The following is a 23,297-nucleotide window of genomic DNA, read 5'->3' as shown; positions in this document are numbered from 1 at the left end:
CATTGTAACTGACAAGAATTGGTTCTTCTGTACATTTCAGGTATTTATCAAGATTATTGTAAAAATATCCAACAGAACCAACTCGTTTGCTCCAATCATCCTTTTTCTTCTTTGATGTTTGTGAACTTGTGTTAAAATGTTAAAAGGTCAAAAACGTAAACAACTCCTAAGACTTAACTGTAACTGGATTTAAAGGTCTTTTTTTGATTGCATAAAAAAAAGTTAACTATTTCCAGTAAAAACAAGAAATAAAATCTTAATTATATGCAAGGGGCAGAAAACCGAAAACCAGGAGTCCAGATTTCTGCTGAGAGGAGATGCCACATCTATCCAAACTTCCCACTGCAGAATAAACCTCAGACGGATATTTCCTTTGTTTTATTACAAACAAATACATTACAAAACTCTCACATCTGAAGGCAACATTTTTTTCAGTGCCTGAGAAAAAAAGGTCGTAGCACTTAAAGTTAAAAAAATATGCTTACAGAGGTCGAAGAAAAACCCCAAAACATTTTGATTTCTACAAATCATCACAGAGCACATGAACACCGAGTGTTTGGAGTTGTTGGTTTAATCAAGTCCCTTTGAACCATCCAGAGTCTCTGTGTGTGTTTGCTCTATAGTCCGTGAAGGGTGCAGCTGATAATGTCCATGAAGGTGGCCTCTATGCAGTAACAGAGCTGGACATCAGGGTCAGCCCCACCCAGCTCCTCTGCTGTCTTCTGGGGTAGAGTCAGCTTGCAGGGGTGTCCTCCTGAGACCACAGCCTCCAGTGGTTTCTCCTTAAGATACTGCAAGCCTGAGTGAAAAAACAAGTGTTTTTCTTTAGCACTGGTAGATCTAAACTCATCTACACAAATTATTCTATGTCCAATCGAAGCGTCCAGAAATGCTGAATAAACAAAGTAGATCAAGCCTGTCTGCAGTAGCATACATGGACAACACCTTTAAATGTCTATGGTAGGTATACTCCTACTACACATTTACTAGATCCAGTGAAATACATGAGCTGTGCATCCACAGTGAGTACAGATCCAACAGCAGTGATATCAACACCGAGCTTCAAACCCTCAGTCTGAGGAGCAGGCTGGCACTTGGTCTTTATGTGTAAGGCAACATCAGGCTTCACTCAAACACATCAAAGCTAATAAATGATGAAGGCTCTTTCTCATAATTCTTAGACATTTAGGACAGAAATGATCAGATGGCTTTAATTACAACATCTGGATTGTGGATTTTTAAAAAGATGAACAAAAATCATTTGGGTCAAAATATTTTTGTGTCAACATTATTCTGCCAAGAAAACGAGTAATCATGCTTACGCGCGATAAAAGGATCGATGTCCCGGGCTTTGGTGGCCACGTCCGAAGAACAAACCTGACCCACTTGTACTAAGAGAGCTGCCACGTCATCGTAGAGTGGAGGGAACGCCTGGCAGAAAGCCACCAGGCATGGCAGGGTGGGCATGAAGAAGAGGAACCGCTTGGCACGAGTCAGCACTAGGAAGCAAAACACACACATGAATACACAATTAACACAAAACACAAGGCTGATAAACAGTTAATACAGTGTAGAGAAATAATGTTGCACTAACAGCTAAACACCAGAGGATGGCAGCTAAACACAGGGATAAAAACATCTGTGTGCCAACAGCTGATTCATGTAAGATGAACTGCACAGTGCAGGCAGCAGACTGAATGTTTGACAGAGAAAAGACGCACACTAAAAGAGGAAGTATATCACCACATGCATGAGCGTGTGAGACGTAAAGAGTGTTTACCGACCTGTAAGAAGTGTACCCATGACACTGATGGCCAACCTGGCCACACTCAGGGACTTGGGTAGGGCGTACTGGGTGCACAGATATGATAGCAACTGGATTGCAAAGATCTGCAGGGACACACGATAACAACAGTGAGACATTTAATACATTTATTTATGTAGCAAATATGCAAACACTCAGCAGAGCAGCGAGCAGAGCTGGTTGGAGAAAATAAATAAATAAAAGCACAACAGTGTAAGAGAGGCTCTGGCACAAACCCAGGGCAAGTCTAGGAGTGAAAGCCAGGAAAGAGAGGGGAGGGGAGGTTGGGAGGCCTCACCTGCTTTTCCAGCTGGGGCTGGGCCAGCAGCTCTGGGATGAAGTCCAGACAGATATGGATGGAGGGAATGCCTGCCACAGTTAGAGGCAGCAGAGCTTGAGGGTAACCCTGGCAGACAGGGAGACAAGAGGAAACGGGAAACTTGGAATTAATCTAGCAACATAAGCAAGAAATCGCAAATAAGCAGTTCATTTATTCAAACAGTCGTCTATGTAAATGAGTGCCAGCGTAAACATGCGTGTGCGCCGATGCACACTGCAGCAGCTCCTGCTCAGCAGCTCCTGCTCAGCAGCTCCTGCTCAGCAGCTCCTGCTCAGCAGCGTGGATGGATTACTGTGACAGGAAGCGGTTTGATGAAGTCCACCATATGGCTGTCTGCTGCTTCTGGGAGCTGCACTCACTTATTACTTACGCCACGGCACAATCTGATGACTAATGGGGTCAATATGATTCGGATCTTCTTGAAAAATGCATTGAAGGTATTTTCTGCTCTACGGTGTAATCAATTATCAATGACTGTAATGCTTTCAATAGGAAAATGTGGAAGGATGCACAAAATGGCACAATAAACCTGCCAGCATTATATTACCTGAAAGTGGACCAACTTGGCAATGTTGGGGTCGGCGATGAACATTTGATGCAGCAGACAACAGATGAGACACTGCACCTCCCTCAAATCACTGAGCAAACCTCCCTCTGGCTCCGCAGCCTCCCCGCCCCCCTTGGCTGCAGGCCCCAGGCTTCCCTGTTTCAATTTCCCTGGCACGGGGCCCCGAATGCTCCTCAACAGGCTGTCTGTGGTGGCCCCCAGCTGCTGCTCTTCAGAGGTTGGCAGGCACACCTCCAGAAGAATCTGCACTGCTGCGCTGTCCTGCAGTTGGACAAAAACAAGGATTTATAATGACTTTGCATAAAAGGCCCGCCGTTACACTTTAGTGTCTTTTTGCATTTTTTGTTTTACTGAAACACCAGTAAGATAGAAATCTCACATAAAAATAAGATTTGAAAATTTTGCAGTGTAATATTTTGGGGGGGATGAAGAAACAACGTGATACGGGAAACAGGGTTAGGAATGAATATGCTGTCACATGCATAGCACTCTTATAAAACTCAAATGACCTGCGCAGATAAAAGAGCGTTCTTTAGCTCCTCCCTGGTGACCTCCGGCGTATCTGCTTGTCCCGGCACACCGAGGCTCGACACAGTCTGGCTCTGTCGATCAAAGTCGGCCGTCTCCTTCAGGTGACATTGTAGGTAGGCTTTCGAGGCCAGCAGGTAGCCATTCAGCATGTGAAGGACAATGTCCATCAAAGGAGGACACCTGGCCAAAAACAAATATTGTTACCTGACAATTAAGACGCATCATAACACGTCTGCCAGAGCTCATCTTTATATTCTTACATGCAGTTTCTATACATCAATACAACCATTATAGCCTCAATTTTAATAACATGTATGCATTAAGTCCTTAGTAACTACATAAAAAAGTGCAATAAATGACAAAAAAAAAATTGAAAATCGTTTTTGTTTTTTTCCATATATTTCCAGTTAGAGTAATTTCAGAGGTTCACCCCTCAAAACTGTAAATACAAAACAGTTGCACAAAATAGTTTCCAACCACAGGAAAATTATTTTGAGTGTCTTCATAGTTTTATTTTTGAGATACACTAATTTTTATATACTGCAGGAAAAATGAAAATAAATATTATGATGCAAATTTGCAAAAAAAAAAAAAGCATCAAAACAGATTATTTCCAGCAGTTTGAGTTTAAGCCTCCCAGACACGATACAGAAAGGCATAAACTCAAAATCTATTTTAAAAATACCTGCATATCTTTGTAAATGCCCTACAGGACAAAAAATAAATTTTCTGTGAAAATGACGTCACTTCCAGTTCCGGGCAGGTCATGGCGGGCATGCAACAGTTCACGCTGACGTCTATTCCAACGTAGGAAGTGTTATGAACAGCTGATCGGATCGGACGAGCCTGTTTCTGGAATATTATGTTGTTGTTGCTGCAAGTGCTTTTTATGCAGGTGTTGCAAAGCTGTATGTGGAAGGAAACCGTGACTGAGGACGAGCTGATGGCATAAGATGTAAGTACAACTCCTCCGGTTTCATATGCAAAAAAAAATGATTGCGCTAGCTCACGTGGTTCCAGTGCTACCGGGCTTTAAAAATAGTTACGGAAAACGGAGCGTGCCCGCGCTGCCTGGTCATAAAGGGTTCATCTTTTGTATAAGAAGAAATTCTTTAGTTACGTTCAGTGAAAATGTGGACCACATGAAAGCCCACCTACTGCAACACGTCTGAGACTGTATGTCTGAGTCCATGCGTGGCTTTTTGTAGTCACCTGTATACTCTCTGATCACAGCGCAGCACGATGAGAGGATCGACCATCAGGTCATTCTGGGTGTACCTCTGCTGCCTGAGCAGCTTCGCTGAAGGTTGGAGGGCGTTTACCGTCATCACCCACAGCCTGTGACACAGACACACAATTTCATTCCCACCACACAGTTTTGTTAACTGAAGCACCGACTGTACCCGGCTTTTAAAGAACTCTGACCTAACTAAGACTAAGAAACACTGCCTTGTTAAGGGACAACATTAAAACTGCTCAAAGTAAAACTGACAGTATTACGCCCAAGATTAATATTCAGACTAGAGCAGGGTGATGTGACCAAAAATATTTATCACGATATCATTTGAAAATTTGCGATAACGATATAACTGACGATATAATTGACACGAGACAAAATACTTTACAACTCCTCAACTTTATTAGTGCAAAAAAAAAAACCATCAATGTATTTCCACTTAAACAAGCAGCTGTTTTTTATGTGCATTAAAGTTATAGAAAAATGTAACAGTGCAAATTCCTCATTGACAGTTTAACCAAAAGGCATTTCCAGTGGAAACTGGCCGACGTATCCTCAGCATAACCATGTATAACATCCACAAAACTTAAAAGAGGTTATACACACACAATACGGAAACATTATGTTGAAGCACAGTGCGCGAGGCTCCGCCTACGATAGCCGTAACGCTCCCACAATCCATCAAGCGGTGCGGCTTCGTAGCTCAGCAAAGTCGTACTAAAACATTTGACAGATTTTCGAGCGCCGTGCACATAAAATCGTTTCGAGGTCAGTAAACACGACCAGAGTTCATACATAAGGCACACGGGATTATAAGGGGCTCTGTCGACTTTCAGACAAATCAAAGGATTGATTTTAAGTGTGCTGTATTTTCCAAACAACACGGTAATAACGACGGCCCTCTAGCATGCTCCCCCGACAACCCCTTACATCTCCCCCTCAGTCTTCCTGCCTGAGCTCGTCTTGTAACAGGCTCCTTTTGGTAGCTGTGCTCCTTTGAGCAGCAGAGTGAGGCCTAGAGGAGGAAGCAACAAGTCAAACACCCCTGTAAGCCTTTTACTGGAAACATGTATAATTATTATTTAACCAGCAGCAGGGGAGTTCATTGACTTCAGTGATGTCAAATTCTAATTAGTGAGGACAAGAAAATTCTTTAGACCAATTTTAGTTACTCAAGTGATTCCATTAATGCCTTAAGGCACAAATTCCTGATTGCATGTCCGGAGCACGTACCTGCGGGGCATCACGGTGTTCAGACCCATCCAGAGCTTGTTGACGGTCTGTAGTATACGACGAGGCACAGCAGGCTCCAACAGGAGAGCCATGCTGGCTGTGAGGGCCTCCGCGTAAGGGATCAGGTCTCCAGGTGAAAGCAGTGTTAAATGTTCCAGGATACGCATCAGCCTGGGACTACCTGATGGCAACTTCTGGAAGGCTGGGAGGAAAACATAAGCTTTAATCTCTGATTCATAGAGAAGCTTTGGCTGCATCTCCATCAGTGTACAACAAGTGCACAGCACAGTATCATAAATACACTTGAGAATTATTTTGTGATTGTCCGTTGAGGTTAATCAACAGATTCCTTTAGCAGCATGGATGCATTTCAAGAGTCAGAGAGGAAAAATGTAAATCACAGATTAAATCCTACAAATGTATGGCGGTATTTTTGTGCCACTATTCTGAGCGCGCGTAAAAAAAGTTTGCAGGTGCAAGTGTTTGAAATTTGTTTTGAGCGAAGAAAATTCATTCCTGCAAAAACTGTATTTCAGTGTTTGCTATTATCCACACACACACACACACACACACCCCAGCAGCCCCTCTCACTCAGTTTTTGCATTTGCGCTCGCTCGCAATGTGTTGCTCGTGCTCTCAACATTTCTGCCCGTGCGCGCTCAACTCTTTCTCCACACCATTATATTTGTGCCACAAAACCAGCCAATCACAGACTTGGATGCAAAGAAATCTGATTGGCTGTTTTGGTCTCCAATCAGCTCGAAATGACGAAATGCAATATCCCAGAATGCATTTCATCCAAAACTCAAACGAGGCAGTGGCGGAGGACCACAGAGGGGCGGAGTTTGAAATATTACTCTTTCTGGGTCACAAAATAAACTTTAAAGATATTTTCATGCGAGAATGTTTCTGTGTAAACTTCAAATACCTGCTCGATTCATCAGGACATCACATATTTGCATAAGTGCTCTGACGTCTTCGGAGATGCCTGTTACCCACCAGCTGACCGGGTGGTCACTCGGGTTAAACATAATATAAAAGGCTGAACTGACAGAAAATCACCGACTACACCACCAGGTATTACAGGAAAAACGAAGAAAAAAAAAACCCTTTGAACTAAAACAAACGCTGTTGTGACAGTGATGTACTGTCTTGTTGGTATACATGTATGATTTCTATCACCTTCATGTTTCCAAACCGATATCATGACCAGCAGCTTTACAGCTGTGGCTCCAGCAAACATCAGCTGATACTAGAAATGAATTTTAAATAAATTCTAACAACAGCTGATCAGCTTAAACGTGCTGCTGTTGTTTAGCGCAACATCCGCTGGTTTCCTGTTTCTGGCGCAAAGTGGGCGATAAACAAACAAGAGAGACGATCAGCTGATCATTGATCAGTTTCATGATTGAAGTAGCAAGAGGAGAGAGAGGGGAGAGAATGAGAGAAGAAGAGGCAGCTGTGCAGCGTAAAGACAGAATAACTCCAGCTTTGCCTTTTTGATTCTAGCTGAAGTCCGGGACTAATCGCGTTCCTTTTCCCTTCAATACGGATGTGTTGTAATTGGTCCAGCCCAAAAACAAACAAACATAAAAAATCACCATCGGCCCACCAGGCAAATGTCCGGGATGCCCAATGGCCAGTCCAGCTATGCGGTCAGCTGGTGGGTAACAGGCATCTCCGAACTCCGCCACTCTGTGTCCCTCCGCCACTGCCTCGTTTGAGTTTTGGATGAAATGCATTCTGGGATATTGCATTTCGTCATTTCGAGCTGATTGGAGACCAAAACAGCCAATCAGATTTTTTTGCATCCAAGTCTGTGATTGGCTGGTTTTGTGGCACAAATATAACGGTGTGGAGAAAGAGTTGAGCGCGCGAGCAACACATTGCGAGCGAGCGCAAATGCAAAAACTGAGCAAGAGGGGCTGCTGTTGTGTGTGTGGATAATAGCAAACACTGAAATACAGTTTTTGCACGCAGCAGTGAATTTTGTTCACTCAAGTTCAGCTTTTCTTTGCTCAAAATAAATTTCTCCTCAAAATACAACACTTGCACATGCAAACTTTTTTTACGTGCGCTCAGAATAGTGGCACAAAAATAACGCCATACAAATGGAGTAAGCTGTTCAGGTTAAGAGACAGGCTCCGCAACACAAGTATGTAACCATCACTCAGTTCAAACAACTTTCTTTTAAACTACTACAATGAAGATCAGAGAAACACAAGAACACCACATGACAGAGCCAAATAAACGAGACGCCAGCTCTCTGCGTTTGTCGTGCAGCGGCACACAGCATCTGGATGTAGCTACACATCACCTACATCTATTGAAACTGTTGATCCTTCAGCAGTTGTAGGATCAACACAGCATAAAAGATTAACCACAAAGATTACAGATTGATAAATGATTTTATTCCAACCTAAAACAGATAATCGGGCATTTCACTCGCCCAACTGTGGCGTCTAGATTAGCGTCAGTGGTGCTAGTAAAGCCATCAATCATCTGTCTGGGTTTTTATTACTTTAAAATGTTTCTCTCTTAATATTTTTAACTTAAATTCAGCAGCTACATCTTAAATTTCCTGTGCTCACCCTGGTGAAGCTGTCTCTGGGTGTATCTACAGGTGTTGCTGGGAAGCATCATCTTCCTCAACAGGGGCAGGGTACCGGTCACCTCCTCCGCACACACCCAGTCCTCCACAAGGCATAAATGTGGGTAGTTGGTTGCAAGCAGTCTCAGTAGGGCCGAATGCAGACCTGGGATCAGTGAAGAAACTGCGTTCAGTCTACAATAATCAAATAATTTTTACCTTTTGGGGGTTTTTCTCCATGTGTTTAGTAAGAAAAAGCCAAAAGTGACCCTCACCCCCGAGTTCCTGCTGCAGCCCTTGGGCCTGGGTAACTAAGTACTTAATGGGGATCTGGTCCATCAGGGCTGCAGAGTAGGATTTTGGCTTCTTCTGCATCAGGGCTTAAAAAAAACAGAAAAAGAGGAAAACAGGACAAGTGAGTGGATCACAGAAACTATACTGAATTAAATACTAAACAGAGTGAAAATGTGAAGCAAAATAAGGACGAGATGGAGGATAAATGTTTCATTTGATTGTGTGAGGACACCAGAGCCGCTGTGCCGATGCGTTCGAGAAGCTGAGGTGATTTTTCATTGACGTGGGTTCATTACCACTGCTGATGGGCTTCATTACTCCTTCCTTGAAGGCTGAGAGAGCACTTGGGTAAACACAGCAATTAAAGAGATGGGCATAAACTCTCACATAAATCTGGCCTAATGAAGGGCAAGAGGAGAGCTCGTCACGGGAGAGAATAAACACTGACTAGGCTAACTGCTAATGCTCAATCTAACCTACAGCTGTCCTAGTTAGCTTTGCTCCCGCAGCCATTGTACTTGGCTCTTTGTCAGCCAACCATTTATTCTCTATGAAGCAGCCAACATTCAGTGCCAAGAGAGAAAAGGATGAATGACTGCACATCCAGAGCATCTCCTACAACTTAACAGAGGACAAAAGGTTCCTTTTTCTTCTCACTTGCTGACAAATTCCCTTCATCATCCACACAATGCATTCTTCAGTGAGGAAAATGACAAAGGATGCAATTCAGACAGGCCCAGAAAGAGAAAATGAGAAGCAGGAGGGAGGTGAGCCAAGAGCACAAAGGGAAGCCAAACACATCGCAGTGTTTTTGTTGGGAAACAGCCTCATACATACCCAGCTGTTTGGTGCTAGCCAACAGGTTCTCCTCATAAGACAGGATGTAGTACAGGATAAGCAGTTGGGTGGTGATAGAGTAGCGCTGCCGTCCTGCTCGACTACCATCCGCTTGCTAAAGAGATCACCAGCAAACGTGGACATGGATATGTGAGCAAAATTATGCATTATGAAAGTGTAATTATGTTTCAAACTAAATTAACAATAACCCATCAAATGCACTGCACTGGTGTTTTGTAAGGGTGCGGATTTAGCTTCGGAAGCGACTTACTCCTGCAGAGCTCAGGAAGACAATGAGGATTTCCTGCTCTGTGATTGGCTGGTTGGTGGCCTCTGGGTTTGCCTTGGAAGCTGGAGTAAGGATGGAGTTGATATAAGCATCAATTAGGGGAATAAGTTGGGTGTGGATGGGTGTTGTCGTCTCACAGAGTTGGCGATAGATCCAGTCCTAGAAGGTGCACACAAGGGCAACAACACAGTTTCAAACAGCTGTGCAGTAGTACAAAGTTACGCAATAGTCACAATCAGCCATAACGTGCGCATTACCTTAATAGACACTTTGTGCTTGGTGAAGGCTCGGCTCCGAAGCAGCTGGTAGATGCAGTGAATGGGAAGAAATCCTGTGATGTTGGCACTTAGGTTGTTGGTCACTGCAACCCTAACTGCATGAGCTGTAACCACCTGCACAGCCAAAGTCACACAACTGTTGTTAACAGTTCAGAAATGTAAAGACTATAAACATTTGTGCCACATTTCTTTTGTAGCTCCTGGACAGGAAAATTTACTTCTATACCAGCAGCATGGGCCCAACCATCATCTCTGGCCAAGTGTTTACGTTTTGAATCATTATCGAAATAATATAGTTGCTCCGTGGTGCAGTGGTAACACATTCACCATATATGTGAATGATGGTAAATTTAATTCTGTTAGGAGATAAACCCCAGCCAAGTGCACTCCTAGTCCCAATGCCAGATAAATGGGCGGGCAGCATCAGAAAGGGCAAAGGGCATCAAATGTGTGCCAAATCAAATATGCCGATCCTTGGGAAATAAGGGAGCAGCCAAAAGTAGCTCCTAACTTTAATATCAAATTGAATCTGAAAAAACAGTTTAAAAGGTTTGCTACAAAATAGGGTTAAAACTATCCAACGATCGTTGCCATTATGGGATTTACTGGTTCAAGACTCATGAGGTGTCCGATCTCTCTTATAACACTGTTTAAGAAGCTTACCCCATGACACAGACAGATGTGTGTGATGCTAATAGTCTATACTGGTGTGAAAACTCTGTCATGCACCGTGACAGTTTGCCAACGTCAAGCAGTAATAACCTAAAGATATCAAAGTCAAAACTTTCTGTGCTTCCTATGAAAAAGGTTTCAGCAGCAAATCCCCCCCCAATTGGTCTGATAGTAAACAGTGAAACCTGAAAGGATGGAGGTGTTGAGTCAGAGATCTAAATCAAATCACTGACAAAAACGGTGGTTGCCCAGTAACAATACACAATGATGGACTTGTAATATACATACACACCTGTTCAGTGAAGATCTCCTGTGTGAAGATGGTCTTCATCTTGCTCAGTGAGCTGGGCTTGATGGCAATCTGCAGGAATTACACAAAAACTATGAAAAACATCCAGAGTGGCAGGCTCGCTGTGAGTGAAAACAGCCTGTAGGCAGCAGCGCTGCTATTTTGTAATTCCCTCTTTTCATATTTCATAAGAAAAATTCTACATGGCAAGCACAACACTGAATTGAGAGGATTGCCCTAGGGGTGGAAACAAACAGGCTCTAAATCCAATTACATTACACATCTTAGTGGGAAATACAGTGAGACGGGGAAACTACTTAGCACACAGACAAGAAACAATAGTGCACTTAATAAGTAATAACACTGAAAACTGGCTGCAGGGTGTAGAGCAGCTAGCTAGATACGTGTATGCTGCAAATGTTTCATTAGTGATATAGTCTTTATATGCACCACTGCTGCAGCAGACGAGAGGGGCCAGTGGCTGGTCAGCCAGACTGATGTATTGATCACTGCCTCCCTCCCACCTACCACCTTACCTTCATCCCCAAAGTAGAGCACACCAACTCAATAATGGAGCTGAGCTGGTTGCTATGGAAATACATGGCAACCAGTAATAGCATCTCTCCAAAAGAAGCAGATACGCCTGCGGCGCTGTAAGGAGGAAGACAAACACATATGCAGGAGAGGCAAGTGAGAGAAGACATTTAGGTTTGTCGTTAAGCCTTCATGTTGCAGGACAGAATTTAAATAAAAGTGATTATGACCGTTACATCAACCCACACACACCCGAACCTTCCTCTCACAGCCTTTAGGTTAGTCAGACAAACCTGTCAGATTTATGGTTTATGGACTCGAGTCACAAAAACACGGATTCATATTCAATGCTGAAGGTGCTGAAACAGGTCAGAGACTTCATACAGGAAAAACAAATCTCCAAGGAACGAGTTCAACACATAAAGACGATTTAATACTTTCAACTTCTTGTTCATTGTTGGAACGTTTTTTGTTTCCTCGGTCACTTGGTCAAGGGGCAAGGAAACCGAGTGTGTGTAGGCATCCTTAGATTATCTGCCCTTCCTTATTCATCCCTCTTCATCTGACACTGAAATCTATCAGAGCCTAATGTAAAGAAATGTTCAAATCCGGCACACCGATTAGCGTGAATCCACTGATCCTTGTCACTTGCATCATCAGCACTGGAGCAACAACAACGGGCCAAACTTGGAGATGCACATAACTAATGTAACTGACTAATAATGTCCAATATTCAAAAAGAGGTTCTTGACTTTAAAGTCCCCTCTGATGTCCATGTCTACTATCCTGGATCTTATGAAAAAGACACTGAACGGGCCCAAACAGAAATCTGTGATAAGCCTACAGCAGCTTTGGTTTTAGCCGTAGCTGGTTAGCAATTCATATTTCTAGGACAAGTATGCTGTGGTTGTTTAAAAATAATACCTGAGATGGATGGCAGGAGTAGAAAAGACACCATACAGCTATCTATGCATGTCAGATATATACCAGTCAATGTCAGCACCAGTTACAACCAATCAAAACTGGCGAGGAAGCTGACCTCAGCACCTTTGTCTTATACCGACACCAAACTCGGTGAATGGTACTGGCTCTACTTCCTGAAATTAATTTTAAAAAATTAAATTACATTTTTTTTAAAAACAAATCTGCTGATTCTTCATATGAAAGGAGGTCACCACCAACAGCAGCTGTGTATAATGTTTCACAGTATAGGAGACAGGATCAGGATCTAAGTGCCACAAATGCTTTCACACATGGGTTTATGTTGCATTATAGACTAATTCTGTAAAGACATCATCCTATCACAGCTGATGTGATGAACATTTAAAGCTTACGACATATAAAATCAGTACAATAACGTGTGTGTCACAATAAACTCAGACATGTGACAGCTTCCTGTGATGGATTTTACTCTCTAATCTTTTGCGTTCTCCATGAAGCCTTTTTATTGTTACCTTTCAAAGTATTCCTCCTCTTTGATCATCCAGCTGAGCCACATGACCATCAGTTGTTCTTGCTCTGGAGTGCTGCACAGGCACACAGAGGATAATGCTCAGTCGACATATGAAAAGAATACTATTAATGCCAAAAAACACCGACAGGGCTTTTTGGTAAGCAGCGAGCAAATCAAAATTCAAGACCACCGGCAGCTAAAAAGAGCTTGTGATCCCTGGCCTGTTTGTGTTGGCAGAATAAAACAAAGACGTCTAAAAGTAAGAGTCAATAAACGTTATGTACCTGACTAGAGTAGGAAAGGCCAGCAGTTTGCAGAAAGACAAGGAGACGAACCGAACGCCAGCAGGAGTGGCAGGAGGCCGGCTGGTCATCAGCTGCAGTAGTTGCTCTGCTTCCTCATCTGTAGGTCTGGAAGGAAACACAGCCATTAAAATACATTGTTACATTGTTACAACTAGTACATAAAATATTGATTATAAAATCAAATGTAACAAAAGCTATCATGATCTTTGACTCACCTGAGACCTGCAATACCCATGAGGGCGCAGTACAGCCGGAGCAGGGCGCTGGCCTTCACCACGTGCTCCTCTCTGAGGCCAGAGTACCCCGAGCCTCCTTCCTCCTCCATGCCGCCATTATTGGGCACATGGGTGCTGCGTGAACGCGGCAGGATGGCAACGAGCTCGAGCAGCAGCTGTCTGCGCATTTGCCACAGCACTGAGCTGCTTTCCCTCTTACGCTGGCAGGATCGAGTGAGGAGAGGACACCATTTAACTTTCATGCTTCCACCGCTGGGCCTTGGTAACAGTTTGCCCAAGTTCATTTACAAATCTGATAATTATGATCATTAACTGACTCGTTGCATGAGCAGCAACTTGAGGAACATTTTAGGACATTTCTCCAATGGCGAGCAGAAGCTCCGTTCCTCCTCAGAGTTTTATCGCCTAAAAACCCCCCAACATTTTATGAAAGGGAAATTTAAACAAATGATGACATTTACAGTGAAAAGCTGACTAAAGCGTGTCTGCGCTCCATAAACTGCAAGAAATGCCAGCAGATAGCCAGACTCGTGATCTCCTTTATATCTGCTGTGATATTTTGAATGTTAGCTTAAATTTGGGGCAATCCAACTCGAGCGCTGAACACCGAGTAATACAAGAAAGATACTCCCACCAGGATCTCATTTTGAATGTCAGCGAGTGTTTGTATTACTGTCTGTTCTTTAAAAACATCACAGGAACAATCCAGCATGTTGAGGACATTGTGGGTGGTCCACCTCTTGCACCTAAAGGAGTGACTGTTTATGTGTTGTCAGGAAATACGAGAGTCAACCGGGGCCTTACCTGTTGTCCATTGCGAATGAACATACTGAACCACGTACGGACTTTGCTATTGGTGCCAAGCAGCAGTCCGCTGACATAAGACACAAGAGGACTGACTGCCTCATCTGCTGCATCTGGTTTATAATCCAGAGTGAGAGCCACACCCAAACCAGGCAGGTGACACTCCTCCACCTGGAACACACAGAGCACCCACAGTCAATTACAGAGCGTCACCTGTTCTATCAAATATTAATCATGTTCTTTCATAATGACTACGTCTATGTTTGTTTGATTATCACTATGGGCTGATGTGCTCCCGGTCTTTGCAAAGACACGCGTCTCCAAGGTATAGCTCAGGGGTCTCGAACTCCAGACCTCGAGGGCCGCTGTCCTGCAACTTTTCCATGTGTCCCTGCTGCAACACACCTGAATACAACTAGCAGGTCATTAGCAAGACTCTATAGAACTTGACTGCATGCTGAGGTGGCAATTCAGCCATTTGATTCATGTTACAGCAGCTCATGACTGAATGAACACGGTGCAATAAAAGCATTGTTGGAATTACATTGTTCCAAACACATTTACTTGAGCAGGGTTAGGGGTCGCCACCTCAGCATGCAGTCAAGTTCTATAGTCTTGCTAATGACCTATTAGTTGTATTCAGGTGTGCTGCAGCAGAGACACATGGAGAAGTTGCAGGACAGCGGCCCTCGAGGACTGGAGTTCGAGACCCCTGTATAGCTCCTTTTCTTACTGAGGGGAAACATGAGCAAAGAAGCTGTCTTGCTAAGTGAGTGATTATGAGCCAAAACAAGGTTTGAAAATAAAGGAAATTAAAAAAGGGGAACTAGCAATATGGGTGTCGTTCTAATACAAGCCTGCATTGCTGTATTAGTGTCGTCTTCTTTTTCTGTGCAAACGAAATATCATTGTTGTTTAAATTCACTGTTCCTCGTCATCCTACTATTAATGTTTCTCGACATTATTTTCTAACATCACGCGTTGCTTGACCTTGCTGGTTGCGAGCTCTACTGCCCTTCACCAGACATTGTTTTCAGCACTGGATCCCATCAATTCCCAGACCTTGTTGTTTGAGACCACAAAGTCCAGCCAAGTACGAGTTCTGCTAATGAATCATTCAGCAAGGCAATGAATTTCTTCTGCCTCGTTCAATAGCCGACATTCTAACCTCTATGAGCGATAGAAATAAGACTCATTTCTCCCCCTCGGGGACAGCGTCACTAAGAGTACCACAACATAAATGACTAAAGAGCAAAATCCTATCACTTTTACTGCCCTCTATCAGGTGAGTTGATTTAAGCAGAGAAAATAGTTCCCTGCACAGCAGAGCCAGTCGTTAGTCAAGTCTATAATAACTAAAGAGTGACGTTTAGGAGCTAAAAGCAAACAAACGTCTACAGCTTACAAATTATTCATCATTTAACAAAGTGGTGTAAGCACAACATTTGTCTGTCAAACTGATTTTCATTCTTGAAATCTGTGCATGACTGTTACATTACCAGCAGGCTACGTTTAGCGAGGCAGAGAAACAGATGAGCTTTGCTGGGGTGCCGCGTTAAATTTGTTACCAAGAGAAACTGCAAAATTATGGAAGATATGTTTTAACGGCAAATAATTATATTGAGATCACAATCAATATTTAATGCGGCTATGTTTCTGCAAACACAACCGTCGTGCTATCCAAACATTTAATCAGGAGAGTGCTTCATAAAAAAGGAGCAGATGCTCCAAATGTGCTGGTGCGAGTATTAATTTGATTTAATACATGCATAATTAATGGGATAAAACAGGGCAGCAGAATGAATGTTGCAGAAAATGTGCATCCAGAGTAGAAAAAGAGCAGCTACTAGATGGGAGAACTCATCTCTCATCTGAAATAAATGACTTTTGGGATGCTGTAAATAAAGTGGGAGTTTGGCGTGAGTTCAGTCCCGCCATTATACTAACGGTATACCTACCACCATAGCCCGGATATTGAGAGCCTGTGAGGGATTCATCTGACATAGCTGCCGGAGCGCTTCAGTCCTGCGCCGCCCACCTACGCTCTCCTCATCCTGACGCTCTCCATTCTTAATCAGACCTCTGCACACTGCAACAACAGAGAGGCACGCTTAAACACTGTGGACCTTCTGCTTACTATATCCTTACAGCAAATGAGGAGAAACGTATGCAGACTTTCAACACTGTATAATCTGAATACTTCCAGATCCCAGTTATGTCCTTCAATACACAACAGCCATGATTACATCAATTCTCTGGCATATTTGTCCTTCACTTTCCCACTGTATATTGTTTAAAAGTAAATTTGGTAGCTGGCATTATGGCAACGCTTTGAAATTGAATTAGTTTCCATCTGTGCTGCTCCTGGATCATTCATACACCATTGATGAGGCGGCAGGGTGAAGTCTGGCTGCCAGCTGGTGTTTAACATGGCAAACCTTACAAACACTTCATCCAAGGATGAATCCATTGCACTTTCATGTCAATGAAAGAGTAACTGCAGCAGCAAAGCCAAAAGGAATCTGTGATGATCACCGCTACGCAGCACAAATCTGCGCCTGACATGGATCTGACACTCTGTGCGATAAGGAGACAGTGAGTGTTTTATTCCAGAGAGCCTCTCAAAGGGCTCTCGGGGAGTCAGGATGACATAATAATAATGTTCATCATCAGTCAAAGACAAATGCCTGCACTCTCGGTCCACTGCCGTGAACAGCATTAAGAACAACACATATAGTTGTAGATATCAGTGTGTAATTCTAATAAAGCGAGAAACCTTGGAGGTAATCTCAGATAAAGTCCTGTTTCCTCCACACTGACTATATCCAACTATTCCTGTCAATTAATCAGCCACTCTATTTTCCATTATCTGCTGACAGAATGTGCAGCGTTGTGCAACAGATGAATTACCTTCATTGAAGCTGTCAGGAACATTGGCAACCAGCAGACACAGAAACCAGTCACCATTGCGGACATGAAGCAAAGCCTCGGCCACATCCACGATCGGCAGGAGCGAAGGCAGCTCTAAGACGGAGAAAATCCAAACACACTTCAGACGGCAGGGTCAAAGAAACGGATTGTTTTCAGACATGTTTACAGAAATATTTGTTATTTTAAATATGCTGCGTTATTTCTGAACTCTCAGGAGCAGTGGATTATTTATTATTTGGATTATTTCGATTTTTCAGTTATTTTGTATTTATCAAAAAGCAAGTCACTGCCTTTTACAAGAAAAAGACAAGGCTGTGAGGAGATGGGAGTGGCTGGCTGCAGACTGCTCTTCAAGCAGAAATCAGCTGCATGACAAAGTGCAGTAAACAATTAGTGTTTGAGCTTCGGCATGTTTTCAACACTTTGCCATGCCAACAGAGCAGCAAGAGATGTTTTTCAAAAATTGTTTTCTTTATTTTCATTTGCCGCTCGTGACAATTTTTTTATTTGTAGATTTTGTAGTGCTCCCTACAATGTGAACCTCTCACCTGAATGTTTAAAATGTTGTTCAATCCAATTCAATTCAAGCTCAACAATCAAATGATCCCCTATGAGAGCAAGCACCAGGCAACGGTGGAAAGGAAAAACTTCCTTTAAACAGGAAGAGACCTCTGACAGAACCAGGCTCAGGGAGGGGCAGCCATCTGTCATGGCTGGTTGGGGGGTGAGAGGCAAAAGAAAAGAAAAATGAGAGTGTGGCTCACGTTGCCTAAAATAAACAACATATGGTTTTCTGTGAGGTGACTGAAGACGCCGAGCGGATGCTTTTCAGTGCATTTCTTGTTTAAATGAACTCCGTCGGGTAAAAAAATGGAGTTGTTGAAAAACCTCAAGCATGGATGCTCAATAATCACTCCAGCAGCCTTTCTAATGCTGGCGTTCACGATCTGCCTGTCCTTATTGATTTTGCCTGGATTTCCATATCTCCCAACTGACGCTCGTTGATGGATGAATATACAATTGTCATTGAGGGAACTCTGTGTGCAGTTGCATCAATTCCTTCTCAATGACAGAAGTTAATAAGCAGACATGAGTCCCAAATCATTGCCCCAAGCATGGATTACCAATATGTCAGGTGGTCTCTGTGTGGATAGCTCCTCATAAAAACGAGGAAGGACTCCGCTCCAGCGCATCCCTCCTTTGCCAAACCACTGGACGTTGGCATTAAGTCCGAAATTTTCTCCTCTCTTTTGCGTCACTCTTGCCTCATCTGATGTAGCTTGACCCAATGATCCACACTTTTGTTTCTCCCTTCTGGAGATTCTGTGTGGTCTCTCAGTGTCAATACATGGGAACCTGTTAGAGAGGCCAGGGTTGAAAAAGGGATGCCGGAGAACCTCCAAGGGTGTTATGCGCTGGTGTGCATCCAAGGCCAACATCTCTTTAATTAAGCTGACAAATAAGCTTTGGCCATCTTCTGGTCCTCGTCTAACCTTCGTTATTTGTTCGAGGTCATCAAGACGTTTAAGTTTTATGTATCGAGTCTCCAGGGATGGATATCCTGTCTCGTACTGAAATTGTTGGTCAGTCTTATCTGTCCAGCGCTGTTGCTTGTAGTCGTCTTCAATGAAATAGTCATCAGTGTAAATGCCAGAGTCTAGAACACGATCTGGTGGCTGACCCTGAGTCTGTATGATGAATTTCAGATAATCATATTCATTCTCCGCAGGGTAGAGTAGCACCCCTGTAGCAAGCTCCACACCTACCAGCCCCAGCTGATAGGGGTTATTAGAACTGACACCCTTTACCTGTCTGTAGCTGAATCTCCCACATTTCAGTCATTCAGTGATTAAAAGAATATGAACCTTCAATATTCATTCAGATGTTTTGTTTTTCTAAAAAAAATTAATTCAGCTTTTTCTAATGTACATTTTAACATCATCTACTTTCAAACTTTGAAACTTCTTCTGTGTGAACTTCAGCTTTCAACAGTTCTCCACTTTATCTTTCAGGTGAATTATTCAATATGTTTCAGCTGTAGGGATGGGTACCAGTATCCAGTGCCATCATGGCACGTGTCATACACTTTGGATTCTAGCCAATCATTTTACCTTTGTGAGCGTAGTAGGCGGGTCCAGGTACGTACGTTCTTTTAGAGCAGAGCTACAGATTAAAATGTCCAAGGCGAAGCGGTCAAAGTCTGGCTGTACTTCACAGCAAAAGATGCAAACTCAGCAGCAACAAGTGCTTTAAGCTGATACTGTGATACTGTGAAAGGAGGTAACACCTCAAATCCGATTAAACACCTGGCGACGCATAGCGGTTTGTTAAAGCCGAGAAATGCGCCGTATTTGATAGCTTGCTGCGAGACCTCACACCGTGCACATCTACTGCGGGTGTGGTACCTGTTATCAGACCCGGAGTTAGCAACATCCCCCAAAACCCCGAAGAGGAGAGTCCTGGCCCCTAGCCCTGCCAGTGTAGCAGAAATGATGAGGATGATGATGCAGCAGCAGCCGTTCTTCTCTGCGTGAGTAGCTTCATGTTGTTCGTGTGTAATTTACGTTGAGTAGGCTAACCACGTTATTACATTAATGCAGGTAAGGTGAACTAGCAAACACCATCATAGCTACATGCTGCTGTCTTCTTGTTTGATGGCAGATGCTCCCTTCACCCTGGCCAAAAAGGCTAAAATGACCAAAGAAAAAGTGGAAAACAGCTGAACATGAGAGGTTTTGGACAAAGTTTGTGTTTTTTCCATTGATTAAGCACTGCTTCCAGCCAAGAGTGATACCATATATGCCCCATAGCTGCAGAAAAGGCTAACATTGTTATCTTTTTACAAAAAAAACAGCTGAACATGAGAGGTTTTTGGACCGATTTTGTGTTCTCCATTCTTTAAGCACCGGTTGAGCACCGGCACAGTTTCAAAAGTACCGGTTTGGTACTGGTATCGGATAAAACCTAAACGATACCCATCCCTAATTCAGCTCATTCAACTTTTTTAACTTAACATTCAGCAATTGTTTCATTTCAGCTCAAAACATTCAACTATCAGCATTCACACTGCAGTTTCTTCAGAAAATGCATTTTCTAGTTTTTGAATGTTGCTGCATTAAATGCAATGCTATTATAATGTATAATCTTTTTTACCTGCTTGTAAAATGCAGAGGACATCCGCAACCTCTTCCAAGTACACAGGACTTTCAAAGAGTTCAGAAGACTTTAAGAAAAACTCTCCATTTGAGTCTGCCACCTGAGAAACAACATGGGAATGTGAAACAGGCCACAGGGACGCATCACCCAACTCACCCTATTAGATGAAGATGGATCTACTAAAGGACAACAGCAGCACGCAGTTAATTTCATTCCAAGCGAGAGCAGCTGGCAGAGATTTAGTCGTAATTCTGATAGAAACTTCAAATTTAATGAAAAGTTAAAGAAAGCAGCACAATCTTGTTTCTGTAGTCCACAGGTGACACTCATTAATGATTCATACTTCCATTTCTTTACATATACACAGCTGTCCCAGGTATACGTGACATGTTTGTTCCACATTTCTACAACGTGGATGCTCAGTTATCATCGTCAGTGTCCAGAGATCTACCGAATTATAAGGGGAGCTTTGACTGTACCTTGTTCATGATAGCCAGGAGCTCACTGAGGGTCAGACGGAGTCTCCTGAGGGGATCACTGTGTTCAAACTCCAGAGTTAGGCCGTGCTGCAGCTGTGACACCAGGATGCTTTCTGCATTAGAGCCACCTGCCTTGTGCCTAGCAGAGGAGACGGTACATTATGTATACTGCTAAAATGAACTCCAAGTAGGCTTTTTTGTTTTTTAAAACACAGTAACAAATATAGCTGTATATGTATGACCCGATAAGCAGCTTTTCCCACTCTGTAACCCACTACTGTGCCAGTATATAGTGTTACCATGTGAAAATAAGTCATACCTAAGCTGCTGCTCCTTCCGTGCGTCCTGCTCCAAGGCATGAAAGTCAACAGACAAAAGTGCTACAATGGAGTTGACGGCTTCAACCCCAGAGAGCAGGCGGAGGATAAGCTTCTTGTCCTGTGCCCAGGACTCGCTCTGATCAGCGGGGGCACATAACGCCATCCTCACCAAGCAGGGCAGCAGCAGCCTCAGCTCCGGATCACTTAACGCAGCCAGGCGCACTACATCCACCTTCTGCATGGCTTCAAAAGCATAGGAGCTGACAAACTGCAGCCCTGCACTGTCTCCCATCGCTCCGTGCATACACCTTGGGGGAAACAGACAAAACTGACGGTTTAAAGAGGAAAACTGGATGCATTTTTTTCTACAGTCTGCTAGTCTGCTTTCAACAGTACATACACTTTAAGTTGCAGAGCTAACGGTTGTCATAATGTGACCATTCATTCCTCGATATACATTTTTAACGCGAGAGTAACTTGTACGCTGATGGTAATGATTTTGTTTGATAACTTGTTCATAGGTTTAGTCACTACAAACAGAAACGCTGTTACACGCCACTAAAGAAACAAGATAACAGCCGTCTATAACCACTAACTGAAGCAAATGCTAACAACTGCTGGGAGTAATACATGAACTAGTGTTTACTGGATTGTTGTGAAAATATCATCTGGACTCACCTTCAGAAATCTTTAATATATGCCTTTTAAAGCACCAGCAATTCGGCTACTTAGCTGGGTTTTTTACGGCTACATATGAGCTAGCAGTAGCTAACACTCATTCAGTTCGCTTCTGGAAAGACTTTTAGCATACTGCTAGCAAGCTAAGAGCTAGGCTAGTTTGTCACAAGACAACCTTGAGTTGACGGGTCCGTCTAAGCTATAAAGTAAGTGTAACATAAATACACGAATTCACAAGAACGCCCTTACCTGGCTCATTAAGATGACACGTACTGTTTCAAACAGTTATCGCCGCGGAGGCCTTCAGACGTCAGACTGTACCGTCAGCCCCCGCGGTCGCACGATCGGGGAGAGCCCCCAGAGGAACTTGTCCTGGATTGTGCCGGTGTTGTGCCAAAAAGTGATTGTCTGCCAAAAACTGATTTCCGGTATTTGCCAAAAACTGATTGCTCGTATTTAAACTGCTATAAGTAACTTGATGGCCTATAATATGTGAAACATATGTCAAATGCATCCCTCATGGATGACACAAAGTCATATTGAGCCACAAACAACATTCGTGTAACAAGGTAGAAGCCGCAATCAGTTTTTGGCAGCGACTTTTATAGAACCTTTATTTATGCAGTTAAAAAAAATCTCATTAACATTAAAAATGTCTTTTGTAAGAGTAAGACAGCAGAAATGGCAGCAAATATTACAATAGTTCAGTAAAAATATTGTAAGTGGGGGAAAAGGACCGGATTGGTTATAATGTGAGTACAATAACACAGAGTTATAAAGATACTTGAAAAAACAGATAATCTTTTAATTCTATATATAACCCCTTTGTAAACGCTGTTCACCGAAGTCTATTTACCAACATACGTAAAGATATTACACATAAAAAATACACGGAAACATTGGAAATCACTTTTTGGCACAACACCGGCACGTTTATGGAAACGTCTTTGCCGTTGTTTGGCACTTTCACTCCATTATAGATACCCTAAATCTCATCGTTACCCACAGGGAACACCGTGGGTACTGTGAAAGCAAAAGCACCAATGTCGTCGGTGCCGTGAAGCAGCAATGACCGAACAAAGACTACTCCAGCCTGCGCGTGCTGCGAGCTCTCTGATCATAGGCGCGTGTATATGATGGGGATTCTTTCATAGTTACAGCTAGATTACACACGCTTTGATTTTTTATAGTTTGACTATGTTATAACGGACAGACAACAATGGAAACTGTTTATTCTAGCTTATGCCAGACTGGTGGAAATGTTAAAAAATAATAATATGTAGTATTTTGATTACACTAATGTTTTGCAAATACCGCTTATGATGAGATATTAGGGCTTTTAGATTCCTGCCCATTTCTAACTCCATTTAATCTTGATTTGTACTTACCCAAACAGTTTCTGGTGTCAGTATAAATTCCACATTTTGAAGAATATACAG

At 43.0% G+C, this 23,297-nt stretch overlaps 1 protein-coding gene across 2 annotated transcripts; it reads right to left on the bottom strand.

The window, feature by feature from the left end:
- Nucleotides 1–555: 555 nt before the first annotated feature.
- On the bottom strand, nucleotides 556–22,271 carry ints2 (integrator complex subunit 2). 2 transcript variants are annotated; one of them, XM_026181950.1, is made up of 25 exons: nucleotides 22,108–22,271; nucleotides 21,180–21,488; nucleotides 20,861–20,999; nucleotides 20,379–20,481; nucleotides 17,205–17,318; nucleotides 16,253–16,383; nucleotides 14,295–14,465; nucleotides 13,470–13,690; nucleotides 13,234–13,359; nucleotides 12,951–13,022; nucleotides 11,499–11,613; nucleotides 10,966–11,034; nucleotides 9,981–10,115; nucleotides 9,706–9,882; nucleotides 9,435–9,549; nucleotides 8,579–8,683; nucleotides 8,305–8,469; nucleotides 5,714–5,915; nucleotides 4,456–4,581; nucleotides 3,222–3,423; nucleotides 2,692–2,973; nucleotides 2,103–2,210; nucleotides 1,785–1,890; nucleotides 1,323–1,499; nucleotides 556–799 (listed from the first exon to the last, which is right to left on the bottom strand). In XM_026181950.1, exons 2-25 carry the CDS (start codon nucleotides 21,482–21,484, stop codon nucleotides 618–620), a joined length of 3,648 nt encoding a protein of 1,215 aa, XP_026037735.1. In that variant the 5' UTR covers nucleotides 21,485–21,488; nucleotides 22,108–22,271; the 3' UTR covers nucleotides 556–617. The 2 variants fall into 2 exon arrangements, with proteins under 2 accessions (XP_026037735.1, XP_026037736.1); XM_026181951.1 differs by lacking the exon at nucleotides 22,108–22,271 and adding an exon at nucleotides 21,859–22,080.
- Nucleotides 22,272–23,297: the final 1,026 nt, after the last annotated feature.

Source organism: Astatotilapia calliptera, chromosome 10 (assembly GCF_900246225.1).
Source record: "Astatotilapia calliptera chromosome 10, fAstCal1.2, whole genome shotgun sequence".
NCBI classification, from domain to species: domain Eukaryota; kingdom Metazoa; phylum Chordata; class Actinopteri; order Cichliformes; family Cichlidae; genus Astatotilapia; species Astatotilapia calliptera.
The sequence above is the reverse complement of the archived record's forward strand: the minus strand, read 5'-3'. Positions and strand labels throughout refer to the sequence as shown.

Bases quoted from the DNA above. Each gene is read 5' to 3' on its own strand.
- ints2 (XM_026181950.1), bottom strand. From the start codon at position 21,484: ATGCACGGAGCGATGGGAGACAGTGCAGGGCTGCAGTTTGTCAGCTCC. The intron at 13,023-13,233 runs GTACATAACGTT...GTGCCTGTGCAG, and splicing joins GCCTTTCCTACTCTAGTCAG to CACTCCAGAGCAAGAACAAC. The intron at 3,424-4,455 runs GTGACTACAAAA...GTTTTTGGCCAG, and splicing joins TGTGATCAGAGAGTATACAG to GTGTCCTCCTTTGATGGACA.